The 15,330-nt window shown below is 43.8% G+C and overlaps 1 protein-coding gene across 2 annotated transcripts in view; it reads right to left on the bottom strand.

Annotated features, from left to right (window-relative positions):
- Positions 1-12,834, bottom strand: part of SLC9A6 (solute carrier family 9 member A6) — a 42,590-nt gene extending 29,756 nt beyond the window's left edge. For both annotated transcript variants that reach the window (XM_018555041.1, XM_018555042.1), the window contains exon 1: positions 12,414-12,834. In XM_018555041.1, coding sequence (XP_018410543.1) covers positions 12,414-12,684 — 271 coding nt within the window. In that variant the 5' untranslated portion in view covers positions 12,685-12,834. The remainder of the gene's footprint in view (positions 1-12,413) is intronic.
- Positions 12,835-15,330: the final 2,496 nt, after the last annotated feature.

The following is a 15,330-nucleotide window of genomic DNA, read 5'->3' as shown; positions in this document are numbered from 1 at the left end:
AAACAAAGCGTTTGATAAATGCATGCAGCACTGCCAAGGACAAAGATGGACTTCATGGCCAGTGTGGAATGTTATCACAATAATATCAGAACAGTCTTGTTAGGATGGATAGATAAATAAATAGTAATAGAAGAGTGAAATAGTTGCTTTTTCTGCAAACATTACTGCTTTATTTTTTATCCAGTGCTGGTCTAATGAACCAAAATCTAGACATTTTAAGATGTGAAGGAACAGAGTTCACATTGGTTGATCCTGCTGTTTTGCAATGAGGTGTCAAGATGCCCTGATTGGTTTTCGTCACTGTCGTCTTTTCGACAGAGGTCATATTTATCAGCAATCCACATTGACAACAACATGAAGGCATTGCAGGAACCATAGGTGCATTTAAAGGGTAACTCCACTTAAAAAAAATGGAAAACCTCTTTAGAAAATTAGTAAATTTATAATTTAATGTTATTAATAAAGACCTTTTCCATTTAAACTGTAACTTCTGTAATGTCCTAAATCTATAGAAAAAATAAATAAATGCAATATGGCTACTTGGAGGTGTTGTACAGAATGTTATACAGAACGCCCCCATTAGATTTATTTTCCTGCTTCTGTGATTGGTTGACTGATTTTCCCAGAAGTTTGCACCAAGATACAGTACAATTTTAAATTTTAGGCATCCCATGCAATAAGAGTGAGATACTCTGTAATGGTTAATTACTACTAAAGACATGCAGACACTGCACCTTTCCCTATTACAACACAGAAAGCCCACCAACTGGGTATAATAAACCCAGACACTCTCAGGGCTTGTTCACACGATGTCCAGACCAGATCTGGTCCGGATCTGGAGCATACCTGCAGATGCGGTGCTATGCGTTTTTGGCACGTTATTGACGCGTTCCAGTAAAAAAAAAAAAAAGAAAAATTATTTGCTGGAGTGGGGCTGTCAGTATGTTAGCTGCAGTGCGTTTGACGCATTTCCGGACCGTATCCTGACCGGACAAAATGTGACATGCAGTATTTTTTCTGTCCGGAACTGAACGCACGTGAGAACTGTAGCCCATAAAACACATAGGGATACATTGGGATGCATTTTTAGTGCAGGAGCGCACGGATCTGGTCAGGACAGAATCCGGACGTCGTGTGAACAGGCCCTCATTCAGAAATCAGTTCGGAAAAGACATGCTGCAACAAACAAGTTTCTCTTCAGAAAAGAAACCAGTAGGAATCTGCAACAAAGTCTGTTCAAATCCTGGTAATGTACACAGACCAACCTGAGGAGGATTGATTGTTTTCAACAAAAGTGGAATTACTCTTTAATTGCTTCCTTATAAAGCTGTAATAGTGGATGGGTGCAAGCATCAAAAAACAACTCATCCTTGGGCTAAATTGAACAGGCACTTTAAAGGCACAGGCACAAGCTGAATAACATCTGCATGTACACAGTAGACGGACTGCTACCAAACCCCTTCGAACGGTGTTACATTTGAAGTAGAATAACAAAGGACTTACCATAGTTGCACATTCATCGGTCCCTGCCCTCAAGGAGCGTACAATATAAGGTCTCTTTCTCACATGCACACAGGGCCGATTTAGACAGGAGACAATTAACCCTCCAGCATGTGTTTGGAGTGTGGGAGGAAAATTGTATAAATGCTGATTTATGTCTGTACAATATCAATCCACTACAGTGTAGTTTTGGGTTTTCCTCCTACACCAGGTCTGTATTATGATGGAGAACCATTGAAAGTTGTGACTATTGAAGCCATCAGCAAATTTCACACTACATAAAAAGAAAAAAAAAGTCCTAAAACTAACGTTTGGAATGGAAAATATAACTGCATTTATGTACAAATGTGACACGGCAGATGGGAGGAAAGTGGAAAAATAACAGTTCCAGCACCTGAGAAATGACACCAGCTATAGCCATGGAAAATAGGACTTTGCTTCTTCTGGCTACTTGATGATAGCTCAAGATAACATCTACAGACAAAGCTACTAAGGCTTCAAACCATCAGGAGAAAATAAAATTACAGTTTAACCGCAAAACAGAATCTATACTTAGTTTGCGACTTCCGCTATGATCGCGCCAAGCTTCAATAACATAAGTACAGTAGTAAAACAGTTTTCAAAGCATGGAAGTTACCTAAACATTTGTAGCAAGACATGAAAGAGGAACTCCTGAAAATAAAAAATAACTTGAGAAGGACAAGCTGTGTATACAGTTATACATTTAGAGTCAAGCTTTTAAGATTGGTCATTGACAAATGCCAATAAACCCCAAGCCTATTAAAGAATTGTTTATAAGAATCCCCATCAAAAATAACAAAAAAAGGCCAGTATGCGTTTTGGCCGCGATTTACATCTGAGCAGTTTGTAGCTTGAAGCTCAAAGCTTAAAACACTCTAGAACCAGAATCTCCTGCTTTTTGTGCCCGTTCACAAATGAGCGCTCAGAAGCCTGTAGGATGCTGTATCCAGCTTCTGAAAGGTTGCGTTAGTAGCGTAGCAGGGAAGCCAGGGTCTCAGGTGGGCTGTAAAGGATCTCTTGTGGGCTCTGCAAGGTCTCAGCCTGATAACCTGCAGAGCTCACCATAGACCAGTAGAAACCACCTGTGACCCTGTAAAAAAAACGTGGAAGCCGAGGCTGCCTATTTCTGTGTGGCCCAGCTCGCCTCACTGGATTTGGGGGCAGCGTTCTTTGCCACCCCGATACGCCTCTGGTTGCCATGACGCCCTGTGCGGCCGCACACCCCAAAAGGCTGTGCCTGACTATGACAGGGACTGGAAACAAGCCACTACACTCATTAAAAATCCCTTGCTACCAAGAAGATGCAGGGAAGGAAGTTAATACTATGAGAACTACTCAGGTGACTCAAATAGCTGACTATTGTTTACATCTCTGGATTAGGCAAAGAACGATTACATACATTTTACATTTGCAGAGCCTGACATCAAAACCAAGAAGAGAAACTACCAATTAAAGAACAGCGATTACTGTCACTCTCTATTCTGAACTATAAAAAAAAAATGTCAGTTTGACTATGATGGGTTTTTAGGTAAACTCCACTAAGGCTACACTGGAATAAAACAAAATATCTGAAAACACAATGGATTATTCCAAAAGAAAACCATTTTGGCCTTCCAAAATCCTGCGCCATTTCTTTTTTTTAGCATAAAGAGCAAGAAAACAAAAAGGGAGACAAGTGAAAGATATCAATTTATTATCATGACACTTAGGACAGTTGGATGAACTTTATTCTTTTTTAATCTAGCCAAACACACTGGTGAGATGGGCTTGAGGGAGCGGGCGATGGCACTGCAGGTGGGAGGCACGTTTGGGGTGCCAGTGAAATGAATAGCACCTCCCGCACCAGAATTTGTCAGGCCAAAACCAAAAATGACTTTTTCCCCACCGTTTTTATAATTGGGGGAGAGGGGGGGGGGCAGCTTTATTTCTTTTTTTAACTTTTTCACTATTTTTGTTAATTTTTTTTTTTTATACTTTACCGTTAGGGATTTTTGGGTAAATAAATCTAAACAGACCCCCTGTTTTGTCAAAACAGAAATAAGGATTGGAGGACACAGAAGGAGAGCAGCGGGGATCAGAGGAGACACAGACAACAGCATGCAGCGGGCTCCCAGTGGGGAAGAGAAAGCTGCAGAGCTGATTTGGCGGCAGTAGGGAGTGCGTGGTGGTGGGGGGGTTGTGGGAGGTTTGGTGGAGCTCTCCTCACTGCTGGGCACCAGCTGCAGGGGTCTGTGTCCTCTCTAATCCCCACTGCTCCGGATACAGAGCTTATGAAACACCGGCTCCCTGCATGGAGGAGAGAACCCAGACCAACTAATCGATAATGAGATTAGTTTACAACTATTCTCATTATCGATCGGTTAGTTGGTTGCAGCCCTAATCCCAGCACCATAGTGAAGACCTGAGGAACAATGGACAGGCTGAATGGAAGGGCAACAAAATGCTAAAGTTGCATGCCCGCAGAAACTGCAGTTGGTGATGTGGTGGGAAGATGAGGATGTGCAAGTAGGCAAGTTGGAGGTGAAAAGTTCTCCTGGGTGAAGAGAAGCCCTGACTGGGCAGATTTCATGCTGAATTTTTGGACTCTAAGAAATCTGTTGAGAATCTTCAGATTTGGAATGAGCTGAATGCTTCTCTTTGCCTTCGGGGACGGTGAACAGAGTATATTTGCCAGATTCCAAACTGCTCTGAACATGAAAGTTTGAAGCTTATTTGTGCCGTGGAGTGATTTTGACAGTTTAGATGTAAAAACCTTTAAAAGTGAGGCCAGGTATGTGTGGCAAAAGGTTAATTCACTTTATTGGGTGGGAGATTTGCTGCAGATGTGATTCTCTCTTCACAATCTCGAATTTTGTTAAGCTGCATCACACAAGTTGGATTTCCTTTCATGTGATATTAATCATGAGTGCTAACCACAGTTCCTTTTAGGAGTTTTCTGAAAACGTAGCCCCTAAATACATGCTGGGAAACCTTTTAAACAGATTCTACTCAAGTAAACCGGTCAATGCAAACTGAACATGTGATGATGGAAAACAATGTACAAGCAGAGGTTATATGAAGCTACATGGCAAATCGAGTGCTCAGTTTAAGCTAGCAAAGTTTCTAGCAGATTATGATGAATAATAAAACAAAACATTTTTAAGCATTTTTTATATGGAAAAAGATTTCTGCCCTGGAATTTCCATTTAGAGGGTATTATTTGCTTTTATTTGCTTTGTCAAGCATATTTACTTGAAGTGCATCCACACCCAAGTACAAAAAATAAATATAAATTAAAAAGGAGAACTATGAGGTGAGTGAAAATCACTCATCCTCATAGTTCGAGTCGACGTGCGACAATGAAACTGTCACACGTCAGCTCAATAGATCGGGAAGTGAGCGAACACATACCGTCGCTCGCTCACTTCTTGATCATCTCCCTGCAGGGAGCCGTGACTACCAGTCACGGCTCCCTGCAGTGATTTCCCCGCTCCCCACTCCAATTCTCCAGCGCTGACTGGCGGAACGGACGGGAGAGGGGGCGGGTACAGCTGGCTCTGCCTCTAGATAGGTAGAGCCAGCTGTCAATCACGCAGCTGGGTGGATCTCGACAGCATTGTCGGGATCTGTCCTGGCTGCGGCGGTCTCAGTATACCGTGAGCTGTAGCTCGCTATATACTGAGCTTTGGGTCACAGGAGGACACTAGTATATGTCCTCTCATGGCCCTTAAGAGAACTATGGGGGAAAACGCCCCATAGGTCTCTTTTAAGTTTACAGTCATTAGAGGTGACACGCTACCTTTACGAGGCTGACAATGCTTAGTCACTGTACTGTATATATGAAGGGACAGTGTTATTACTCTAGAACTGTTACAGAACTGTTAGTACTACAGTGCACCTCCGCCTTTCAACAGAGGGAAAGTGCTGTTAGATTTACGAAGTTAACCTGCTTTAGATAAAAGTGCAGTGACCTGGAAAACCCTTTTCTGAAGCACATACACATGTATAGTAAGCATCACATGTGGTAATGCACAGATATATATATATAATTTTTTTTTTTTATGTTGGGATCTGGTGCATTGATATGTAATGTTAAACCTTTAGGTCTTTTTTGCTTTATATTAACTTTGGACAACACTTCATCTCTGGCAAAATCAACAGGTACTTTTTAATACTTATTGAACAGAGATAATAAAATGCTTAAAATTGTATAATTTAAAAAAGGCCAAAAGGGAGCAAATGAGTTCATTATTAGAGGTTACAAAACACTAATCTAAATGTGTTGAGCACACGGATATGTATATACAGCACACGGGTTCAAGCCATCCCTTTCTAATAGTCATGAGCAAACTCTACTCTCCTCCATGTTTACAGGTCTCAGCTAACCCCGGTGATTCTAGAATGATATCATGCTCAGATGTTATGGATCCTTTGATACCAAGGCACACCCCAAGCTATCACACAACACAAAAACTGACAGCTAACATAAAAGGGATTATGGAGGAGGAAATTAAGAAACATTGGTAGTGTTGTACAATGATAGCGTCTACAGCCATCTACTAACTGCTTTCAGAATTAAAATGGAATTAAAAATAAACAAATGGGTTATACAATTATGGGTATGCCGCTAGGGAAGTCAGAAATGGAGAAGGATTTGGGGGTCATTGTAGACCACAAACTGAAAGGTAGTTTGCAGTGCCAGGCTGCTGTAAACAAAGCTAGCAGGGTCTTGTCCTGTATTAAAAAGGGGATGTATTGCAGGGACAAGTCTATAATTTTGCCACTTTATAGATCATTGGTTCGACCTCATCTGGAGTACGCGGTCCAGTTCTGGTCACCAGTACTAAGAAAAGATGTCCTTGAGTTGGAAAAAGTCCAGCGGAGGGCAACCAAACTAATTAGGGGTATGGAGGACCAGAGCTACGAGACAAGGCTACTAAATTTAAACATGTTCACATTGGAGGTGAGGAGATTGAGGGGGGATATGATCTCCATGTACAAAATGTTCAATGGTGGCAGCAACATTAGCGATAAACTGTTTAAAATTAACTCCATTACAAAAACTAGAGGCCACCACCTAAAATTGGTGGAAAAAAAATTCCAGCACAAGGGGCGAAGGGGGTTCTTCACAGTAAGATCAGTTAGGGTCTGGAACTCACTGCCACAGACAGTGATTTCAGCAAAGAATGTGGAATTGTTCAAGAAACTTTTGGACGATTTCTTAAGGGACCGTAATATACAGGGGTACAGGTACTCCTAGAATGAGATCCTAATAGGTTGGACTTGATGGACTAATGTCTTTATTCAACCTCAAATACTATGTAACTATGTAACTATGTATGAACTAGGGAAACGTTTTCATCTACTCATCGTACAGAATTTATAACAGAACGAGACTAAATGACCCTCCTGCTCTGTATTAGACCACGTAAGGTCTTATATCCTCACAGTAGATCAGGAGAAATAACAAGAGACGACCTGCTATCTGCAAGGAGACTGAATGTAGCCGGAGAAATCCATTTTGTATGTAATGGGCTTTAAATAATCTAGTAAAAAAAGACAGTACACCATAACAGCAAATCAGATTTCAGAAACGTAGTCAAATTAAAGGAAGACATTTGGACAAACCTTATTAAAGCGGAACCCAGAAAAGATAAAACAGAAAAAAATGTCATATCCATTAACCACTTGCTGACCGCTGTGTTTACACCCCCTTCCTGTCCCGGCCATTTTTCAGTATTTAGCGCTGCTGACTGACATTTATTCCGTCATGCAACGCTGTACTGAAATTAATTTTATACCATTTTTTTGGGACAGATAGAGCTTTCTTTTGGTGGTATTTAATCACCACTGGGGTTTTTATTTTTTACTATATAATGGAAAAAAATCCAGAAAATGTCGGAAAAAAAAAACCTGTGCATCCCTAATCAGTGATTGATGGCCCTAAAATTATTGCTCTCACTTTGATGTTCGCAGTGATATGCAACATGTGGGGCGTAATGGGCGCAATCGTCGTTTTCCTGCATGTATGTATGGGTGGGGACTTTAAAAAAAAATAGTGTTTTTTTTTTTTATTCTTTTTTGTGTGGCTTTAATTTGGAGGAAACTTTATTTTTTTTTCTTTCACCATAACTTTATTATTATCACATAGGGGGGCTAAGAATCCACCTATGTGATAGCAAAGAGGATGTGACAGGTCATCTTTATGAAAACATCAGGGGTCTTTAAACCCCTAATGTCACGAAGCTGATGAAGCAGAGGCCTGCTCCACTAGCTTCTCTGGAGGTATGTAAACAGGCATCGCTGCCTGTTTTTAAATTATGACAGTTTCCCACTCGCGTGCACGAGTGGGCAGGGCTAACAGGCCGTCTTTTGATGGCCTGTTACATCCAGGAAGCTACCGGCCGGCCGTTTAATTACAACGGCCGTCTGGGAGGAGGTTAAATAAATCCTTCACTATTTTTTTTTTTATTTAACCAACATGAGCACTTCCATTTGACTTGTATTGTATCCGTTGCACAGTAGAGCTCCGATTGGCTCCTGGTTCGATCCTTCACTCTCAAGAGGAGAGAGAAAAGTGAGCAGTGGGATGACCTCATCAGTGTGCAGCTGCTCCATCACTGCCCAATCACAGGCTGGGGGCAGAGAGGTGAGTAAGCTGTATTCATTATCTGCAGTAGGTAAAATTGACAGCCTGGCAAAAGAGCATGAATGGCAGTGGACAAATCCATCCAGCACCAGACTCTTCATGCCTCTGTAGCGGAGTGCACATTTAATGGTAATACCATAGTAAGTTGTATAAAGAGAAAGCCAGCACTCACCAGAAAAACCTAAAGCTTTTAAAGGAGAAGCATTGGGAGAGTAAAATGTGCTCTTCCCAATAGTCTGAGCCGGCGTGTGACACTGCAGCTGTCTGCTCTATAGCTCGACGAACCACAAACCACAGATCGCTCAGCTAGCAATCTTCTCCTTGCAGATAGCGGTGCAGAGAGTGGTGACTGTTAAGCTGGCCATACCCCTATAGATTTTCAATGGTCAGATGGAAAAAGTGCAACAGATTCCTCCATTTACGCTAAACTGTGTGGATGGAGAGATCTCCTGCTGGGCCAAGATTCAGTATCTTGCTAGTCGGCCCCGCTGGTTCTCAATCGAGATATTGGGCATATACCTTCCCTTCCCCGTTCTTTTTTGCTAAACACCTGAACAATGCCGGCATTCAATCAGATTGTTCAGCTATTTTGAGAGCCAGCGGGGCCAACTAGCAAGATACTGAAGCTTGGCCCAGTGGGAGATTCCTCCATCCACACAGTTTAGCGTAGACGGAGGAATCTGTTGCACTTTTTTTCATATTAACTGATTCTGGCATTTTTTTCCCCCGATTGTACATACCGTATGATACACATACAGATTTGCCCAATCTGCAAAGAAGGATACACTTCATTTACCATAATTGCCTGGATCCTCAGATTGCCCAATTCTCTGCAGATCTAACAGATTTACAAACAAATGATGCCTTAGCTCAGTAAATGGCATTCTTAGTTCTATGTGTATCTGAAGAACGAGCATTCCAGACACATACAGATCAATCAAAAGTAAAACAGTAATTAAGAGTTTGTCAAACAGAGAATGAAACATTACCAGAACACCGACCTGCCAACATCAAATAGACTTGTGCGTCCTGCACTGATTGCAGATAACAGTGTCAATTACACCGTGGCGCCTGGCAGCACTATTGCAGAGATAGCCTGACAGTGTAAAACATTCTGGGCACACAGGGTGGAAAAGAACAGGATTGGATAAGTGGACAATGTAGAAAATATCTGTCCTATGCATAGTATATGCACTGCTGCAGAGACCCTCGAGTCATCTCGTTTGAAGGTCTTCTCTGACAAACCATTGTTCTCCGTGCTCTGTACAAATATCGAATACACCGGCAGTAACTTAAGTATTATATTATTACAGGTATTTATATAGCGCAGATAATTTACGCAGTGCTTTACACAGTGTACATTCACATCAGTCACTGCCTTCAAGGAGCTTACAATCTAAGGTCTCTATTAGGGATGCACCGATACCGATACTAGTATCAGTGCCAATACCGAGTATTTGGGCGAGTACAAATGCTCTGATACTTTTCCCGCCAATACCGGAACTTTCAGTCAGAGGGGAACATGGTGCCAGCTTCCCAGGCAACCAGGTGGAGAGTAATGACCCACCTCCCGGCTTCCCGATTAGCCGGCTCCATGCAGATTAGCTGGGAAGCCAGTTTCCCGGCCAATCAGGATCATGCCGGCTGAACAACATGGAGCCCGCTTCCCAGGCAATCAGGAAGCTTGGCGGCATGTCATTACACGCCGCCTGGCTTCCCGATTGCCCAGGAAGCCGGCTTCATGCCAGCAGAAGCACCGGTATCGGCGAGTACCGAAAGCAAAATATCGGTACTCATACCTGATGCTGAAAAACTGGTATCGGTGCATCCTTAATCCCTATCTCACATGCATACAGGGCTGATTTAGACAGGAAGCAATTAAACTTCCGGCATTTTTTTGGAGTGTGGAAGGAAACCGGAGTACCCGGAGGAAACCCACCCAAGCACAGGGAGAACATGCAAACTCTGTGCAGGTAATCCATATTTATAACTGTCATTTGTCTACCACATCAGTAAAATGGCCAAAAACATGTTCTCATGATGTCTCCAGCGCCTCAGTTTTACTGTCTATGGATTCCACCATATTGGATGTGATAAAAGCTCTTCATCAAACCCTCCAGCACCTGTTCCAGTCATCACTGCAGGAGGAACCAGAGATAGTGAGGAAGAGACAAGCACTGTGCAGGTGGGAAAACTTTGACTGAGAAAGTCCAAATGTGTTTAGATTTAGGTCTACCACATACTAAGCAACAGGGGAGGTATAGAAGCATGGTGGCTTTGGCTAGCCGGAACTGTGTACATTGTGACTTGTGACAGGTGCACTTTAAATCACTAAAATTCTGGAACCAAATAAAGTAAACCCAATCAATAAAACTCAAATTTTAAACAATTATTTAAAATATAATTTCAAAAGTGATTAAAGTGCAATTGTTTTTTTCCAGTTTTGGAGGAAGTGGAGAGGAATTAGTACACTTGACAGGTTTTTATTGCTGTCTGAGAGATTCACCCTCTCGGTTTGTCCGGGTGACCATTATCATTGAAAGTGAACCAAAATGTGGAGATTTTCTGTTGTTATCAGAACAGGAATAGATGGCAAATCTGCCAATGGGAAAAATAGTTCTTGTGACCCTTCTGACCACCAGGGATTTCCTCTTATTTCCTGTTGTAGCTGCTGGACAGGAAGTGAAGGGAAATCTCCTCAATGGAACACATGGTGGGGAAAAAAGCTGACAGGGGTTACAACACTCCCTTACTCAAAAACTTAAAAAAAAAAAAAAGGGCTCACTTCTACTTTAACAATATTTTAAATCTACATATTTTATTAAAGGGAAACTCCGGGCATGTAACCCCCCAGAAGCCCTCCCAGTACTTTATTTTAACTCCATACCTAGTCTTTTAGCTGGTCCAGTGAAGTCACAGGAGGTTCCTTCTCTTCTTCCAGTGGTGACGTGGGCAGACATTCTTCCTACCATACTGTAAGTCCAGCCTGTGTGATGAAGTGTCCCCTGGGGAGACATGTAAAAGACAGGCTGGGCTCAGAGGAAATGAGCAGAATGACAGCATCTTGTTCTGTTCTGAAGGAGTCTGCCGGCGCCGGACCGAGGAGAAAGTCGGTGACAGTGATGGAGCATGGAGGGGGTAGGTGAATATTGACAGTTTTTTTCTTTATGCCGGAGGTTAAAAAAATTATCCCGTTGTTCGACTTTAAAATAATATCGGGTGATCCTGCCATGACAGTCCTTGTTCAGCCACTTCCTGTAGTGTGGTGCCAACATTTTGTCCCCCAACTGCTCTTATGGGTTGTCACCCTGTCACATGCACTTCTGACGCTGCAGGGGGCCGGGGGTGAAATAGGATTTTATTCAAAGAATAAGTGCATCCTTTCTGCTCCTGTCCACTGACATCACAAAGACGATCCCACCGCCCCTTCCCCCCCACAGATGCATATTTACCAAGATCAGGCACCCTCCCACCTTTGTTTACATCCAGTATCAAAGTCCTTGTGTCTGCGCTGTAGAGCCCCATAGACTTCTAAGTGGCCATCCTACCTCCATCTCCCAGTCTGCAAACACAGGGATGGGGAGCCCTATGGACTTCTAAGTGGTCCATCTAACCCTGTCTCCCAGGGGAGCCTCATAGACTTCTATGTGACCATCTACTTCCATCTCCATCTCAGCGCTGGATGTAAACAGACACGGGGGGCTCCAGTACCATCTCTTGGTAAATATACATATACATGGGCTTCTTAAAGTGCACTTAGTTTTTAACTAACATGGCAATTGTTTCTGATACAGAAAGTGCTTTATCAAACTAAATGTCACAAGGGGGATCAGTGGAACAGCCAGGAGAAGTCAGCAATGGCAGCCTGCATGTTCCCTTCATGACAGGTTCTCTTTAAAAGAAGTCAGCAATGGAAGCTCCGATGTTTCCATCCTCACGGGTCCACTTTAAATGTTCTCTCATCTCCATCAATGGACTATAATGGTACAGAAGATGAAATGGGTCTCTGCAGATCAGCAATAGATCACCCTGATATACTCGGTCACCCCAATTCTCATGCAGGAATTGGGGAGAAGGGGCATTACAATGAGATCACCTCCACATGTCATCATATGACAACCTGTGACCTGACCACACAATAAAGATAACACAAAGTTTTACTGTCACAAGTCACAGGATTAGTATGGAGCCAGCACTGAGTGACATGACACAGACCAGGAACAACAAAGCCATGAGGGGGCTCCTGGTGGCCCCACATACTGACCGTAGATCATGGCCAGGCCGGTCTCATGGAGGAAGCGGAACCTGCGATGCTTGAAGAGCCAGATAGTGAGGATGGTGAGGGTGAGGAGCAGGATGAAGACGAGCAGGTTGGCACTGTCTTGCCGGTGACTAGCCTCCGCCTGCTTCTCGGTGACTATCTCCTCCATGGCGCTGTCCTCCGCCCGGCTCAGGCCTACCGCCATGACTAGAAGCGCCGCCGCCCCGTATCTACTGTCCCGGGAGCCCGGCATCACCGTGCCGCACGGCGCCATGACAGGGGCCGTTCTGCTTGGCAGAGCCCTCCTTGGGAATGAGTCAAAGAGCCGTGACTGCCCGCCCCCGGGAGGAGGAACCTGGCCACCGGCACATGGAGACCGTCATTCATCACCATGACCCGGCTATTATCACTGGCCGGGCTCCTCCATTGTTACTGTGTGTTCCTCACAATAAGACTTTTTATTGAGGTGAACCACCATGGAGGGAATCTGCACAGGGAAATCACCTCACAAACATGGAAAGTCCCGTATATCCATGTTATTCCCCTACACATATATATCTTAGAGCTGCACCGACATGGAAATTTCAAAATGGAAATTAAAAAGAATGTCAGACCGAAACCGAAAATGTTTTTTATTTTAATTTAAAAAAATATATATTTTATTTTTATTTATTTTAATTAAATATTTTTATTTTTTTACTTTACTGTTGGGGGCTTCAGTGAAATATCAATATCAATATATTGAATGAACAGGAGGGGATGTAGATCACGTCCCATTCATTCATAATTGAGGCTATAGTATCCATACCATGTCCTCAATTATGTACAAACACTCAGCGATCACTGAGTGTTTGCACCACTCTCCTTTCTGACACGCTGTCACAGGAGGCTGGGTGGGGCGGTGCAGGGAGGAGAGCTCAGCCTCCTGTGACAGCGTGGGCTGTCTCCGCCCCCACACCGATCTTCCGGACTGAGCGGTGTGGGAGGAGGCTGTGACAGGAGGCTCACAGCGCTCTCCTCCCGCAGCGCTCGGCTGTCACACTTTCTCTTCTCCCCGCTGGGACACAGAGCAGCGCCCAGCGGGGAGGAAAGAAACCACGGATGCATCGCTGTATCGGCAGAAAACTGGCACTTTCGGCATTTAGCTAAAAGTGCCATTTTCAGTCGATATGTTTCGGCGGCCGATATATATCGGTGCATCCGTGCATGCCTTTATACCGGTGCATGCCTTTTTTAAGTTTGTCATTTTTGTAATAACCCTTTTTATGGCAACCTGCCAGAACTAGTAAACAAATGTGTCTATATTTAAAGTAGAACTCAAGCCAAACATGTTTTATTCATTTTGGATAGAGTAAGCTGGAGTTATAACCCGTCAGCTTTTTTTTTTTTGTATCTGTGTCCCATGGGGGAGATTTCCCTTAACTTCCTGTCTGAGAGCCACAACAAGAAGTGAGAGAAAATCCTTCCAAAGTGAGGGAAATCCCTGGAGATCAGCAATGTCCCCAATGGAAGATTTCTCATCTATTTCTGTTCTGAAGACAACCCGAAATTTTGGATTTTCTTTCACTTTCAATGATAATGGTCCCCAGGATAAATAAAGAGGATGAATCTCCCACACAGGGCTACAGACTGAAATAAAACACTGACAGGTGATCTTATCCCTCTCCACTCTATACAAAACTAAAAGTGGGCTTCCGCTGCACTTTAGGGGCTCATTCACACAGGCGTGCACAGGGACCCGATCCTGGGGGACAGGTGCTGCATGTAATTTGAGCAGAAGCATGTAGCTCCCTATGGAAGGACGCAGCTGCATGAGGTTATATGCAGACCGAAACCTGCACATCCGTGTGGGTCCGGGTCTGCATGTAACCGCATAAAGCCACATCCTCCCATAGGGAGGTATAGCCTGCTACATGCAATCATCATGCAGCACCTGTCCATCCTGGGAATCTCTGCAGGGCATGCACGATGTATGGACATGCACGCCCGTGTGAATGAGCCCTAAGAATGCAGTGGGCTTAAGCCCTCGTTCACACCTGAACGTTTTGTAGCGCGTTCTACGCTCGACGAACGCTCTACAAAACGCTCAAAAATATAAATCCCATTGTATTCAATGGTCTCGTTCCCACCTTGGCGTATTTCCGCCCGTCCCTAACGCGCTACAAAACGGCCCACGCCTGAAAAGGTACAGGTACTACTTTGGACCATTTTGTTGCGCGTTTCCATTGGGATACAGCCAAGTAGCCTTCGGAAACGCGCGACGGTCGCGTGACTTTTTTACCGCGAATCGTGGTAAAAAAAACGTGCGACGGTCGCGCGACAGACGCACATATGCAATACGCCTGGGTGTGAACGAGACCTAAGACCCCGTTCACACCGGGGCAGTTTGGCCGCAAGGATCCGCCGACATGAACGATCCCATACATTGCTATGGGGACCGTTCATGATCCAAACCGCCCCAACTGCTCCATGTACTATTTTTGCCGTGCTGATCAGTGCGGCTTTCATACAGGTTTCAATGGAACCGCGCTGAAATGCAATTGAAAACTCCCTAAATCTCCCTTTTTGGATCAGCGCGGTAACCGCGATGATCCGCAACAACCCTGGTGTGAATGGCCTCTTAATGGCCCCTGCAGGTTATAGAAGCTCATTTCAGCTATGCCGGACCTGTTCGTGGGGCAAAAAAACTGCCATCTTCCGCCTCATTATTTGACTTGTTGTTTTTACACATCACACATGTAACATAAGAGTTCACAAATAATAACAAATACACCAGAAACAGGGGAAAACCACTGGTGACATAAAATAAACTACCCCGAGCACTCCCTACAAATTAGATACAACTTCTTTTCATGCAAATCTCACCGAACAACTAAACAAGTGAAATTGAGAGTTTCAGCTTAGGCACAAGATCACCCAG

This window comes from Nanorana parkeri, unplaced genomic scaffold, assembly GCF_000935625.1.
Source record: "Nanorana parkeri isolate BGI_ZX_2015 unplaced genomic scaffold, ASM93562v1 scaffold182, whole genome shotgun sequence".
Taxonomy (NCBI): Eukaryota; Metazoa; Chordata; class Amphibia; order Anura; family Dicroglossidae; genus Nanorana; species Nanorana parkeri.
Note: the sequence above shows the minus strand (reverse complement) of the source record. Positions and strands in the feature narration are given on the sequence as shown.